This window comes from Gasterosteus aculeatus, chromosome 1, assembly GCF_964276395.1.
Source record: "Gasterosteus aculeatus chromosome 1, fGasAcu3.hap1.1, whole genome shotgun sequence".
Taxonomy (NCBI): Eukaryota; Metazoa; Chordata; class Actinopteri; order Perciformes; family Gasterosteidae; genus Gasterosteus; species Gasterosteus aculeatus.
The window spans coordinates 830001-832500 of NC_135688.1; the positions used below are offsets into that span (position 1 = coordinate 830001).

Genomic DNA, 2500 nt, shown 5'->3' on the forward strand with positions numbered 1-2500 from the left:
TGATCTTATATTTAATGTAATAGTAACCTGTGGTGAATAATAAATAATAGCACTTTCCAAAACAGATAAACTGTATTCTCGGTTACATTCAGAGGGAAACTCCCACAAACAAATAGAATTACATTTAAAACGCAACAGAAGGGTAACTTTGCTGAACTGCATCTTCATCCGACATTAGATGATGAATCAACGCTCTGTAGCTACACGCCACAAACGCACAAACAGACGCTTCCCCGAGTAACAAAGGAATGATTGCAGCGAGGGCCGGAGACATGGAACCACACGGTGGACCACGAGGAGACCAGGACCTGCTGTAGCTCACCCAGGAGACCTCGCGTGCACGCTGGTCCGTGTCTCAGTCCAGAACCCAACATCTCTTCTCATCAGCTTCATTGTCTGAAGCCAACAGTCGTCTCATGAAGACGCCAAATGGCCGTATTTATTAAAGGTTCGAATGGAAGAAAACACAAACAACGACAAGTTGTTTGAAGAGGACGAAGAAATGAATTAGAAGACATTTGAAAAGTCGTGTTTTTAATGTTTCAGTCAGTTTACATTTGAAATAAAAGTATTTAACGTGATCTCGTTTCACACTCAGCCAGAAGAGTTTATTGTGTCAGTTGGTAGCGATGTGACGCTCTGCTGCACCCACACACACACACACGCACACGCACACACACACACGCACACACACACACACTTCCTGCCCCTGCCCTCCTGTTTCCTGGTTCGTGATGCTTGCGTTTGATGGTCGGTGACTCCAGCAGCCTCGTTGAGCCTGCAGATCTTCGCCGTGGACCAAACCTTCCATCCACTGATCCCGGTCGGACACTCGTGGTTTTGGATTCTTTGGACGTTGCACCCCTGTGGATGTGTTTGGTGGGTTTTTGGAGAAGACCTTCTCAAAGGTCCGTTCTGAAGTAAGTCGGGTCGCTGGATGTCAGCGACTTTCATCCAGGACGCCGCGGTCGCAGCTGGAGGGAACACGAGTTCTTCTGATGGTTTTCTGTGGTTTTCTGTATTAATCCTGTGAGCACAGCTGTGACTGCTGACGGTTACTGCGCCGTTAACTTCCACCCAAATGACTTTGATTCTGTAGATTTTATTTGCATAATGTTTGATTTGTTAGTTTTACAGATACCCAGATAACCGTCACGCTGTTGCTAGGGTGGTTGCTATGGACCTTGGCGTCTTGTTTGAATCATCTCCGTTATGATTGTTCTCACGTTGATCTGCTTTGTTAGTTGAGTTTGTGTAAACGTTTCAGATGTCTTTTAACGTTTGACCTCTCTTTGTGTCCCTGCAGCGGCCGAGCGTCCCTCCTCAGCCTCGTCCCTCGGTGGGATTGTGGGTAGGATGATGTCATCGTGCGAGCGAGGAGCCTCGTCCTCCTCCTGCACCTCCGTCAACACCGCCTGCTCCGACGGCGAGCACAACGCCTCCCTGTCCCTGTCGTCCTCCGTCTCCTCCGTCTCCCTGCAGGACACCTCCCACTCCTCCTCCTCCTCTTCCACCTCCTCCTCTTCCTCGCTGCCGTATGGCGCCGTGCCAACCTACAGCGCCTCCTCCTCCTCTACGAGGAACGACTCGGACATCAGCCTGGAGCTCACGCCGCTGGTGGCGCCGCACAGAGGAGGAGCCAACGGGGGAGGAGGAGGAGCCTGTGCCGTCCCGGGTGGAGGCAACCCCCCCCGTGGACGTGTAGCCGATCCGGCGGCGGCAGGTGCGGTGGCCCCGCCCAAACAGCTGTCCCGCCTGGACCGAGTCGTGCTGGAGATCGTGGAGACGGAGCAAAGCTACGTCAGGGACCTGAAGAGCATTGTGGAGGTAAGACGTCTTCACAGATGTTCAGCTCACGGTCACAGCTGCTTCCTGCTTCACTTCATCACACATTCATTATTACCACCTGTAGGACACAACGTCACGTGTTTAATATTCAGTTTGGCTGCTTTCGACCAATCAGAACGACCGATTCCTCATCATAATAAACACACAGCTCAGATTTAATGGACAGGTGTGAGTGACTCGTTTACCTGCAGCTGGCTCACACACACACACACACACATGCACACACACACACACACACGCACACACACACACACACACAGACACACACACAGACACACACACACACACACACACTCACACACACACACTTGTGCCCCCGTTCTCAGCAGGTTGATCAGCTGTCTGTCAGTTTCTTCTTCTATGACGTTCATCAGAGGACACATCCTTCTTCTTCGTTGGTATCCCGTCCTCACTGTCTTCACCTTCAGCAACTTCTTACTTCTACAATCCCAGAATGCCTCAGTGCTGATGGGAGGGAGTCCAACAGATGACAGGCGTGTCTGAGCGAGTGAGTGTGTCTGGGCGTGTGTGTGTGTGTGTGTGTGTGTGTGTGCGTGTGTGTGTGTGTGTGTTATCCTGTGATGTGCGCCTCCATTCCTGCATTTGAGGTTTTGGAGTCTGGTTTTGATTGAGGCTACATGATGTCACGCTC

General features: G+C 51.1%; 1 protein-coding gene across 7 annotated transcripts in view; it reads left to right on the plus strand.

The window, feature by feature from the left end:
* plekhg2 (pleckstrin homology domain containing, family G (with RhoGef domain) member 2) overlaps window positions 1–2500 on the plus strand; it is a 32616-nt gene that overhangs the window by 11508 nt on the left and 18608 nt on the right. For 3 of the 7 annotated variants that reach the window (XM_078105903.1, XM_078105910.1, XM_078105918.1), the window contains one exon: window positions 1307–1827. In XM_078105903.1, coding sequence (XP_077962029.1) covers window positions 1307–1827 — 521 coding nt within the window. Of the gene's footprint in view, window positions 1–713; window positions 921–1306; window positions 1828–2500 lie in introns of those variants that run through there. The other 4 variants (XM_078105914.1, XM_078105933.1, XM_078105940.1 and 1 more) reach the window with 3 other exon arrangements.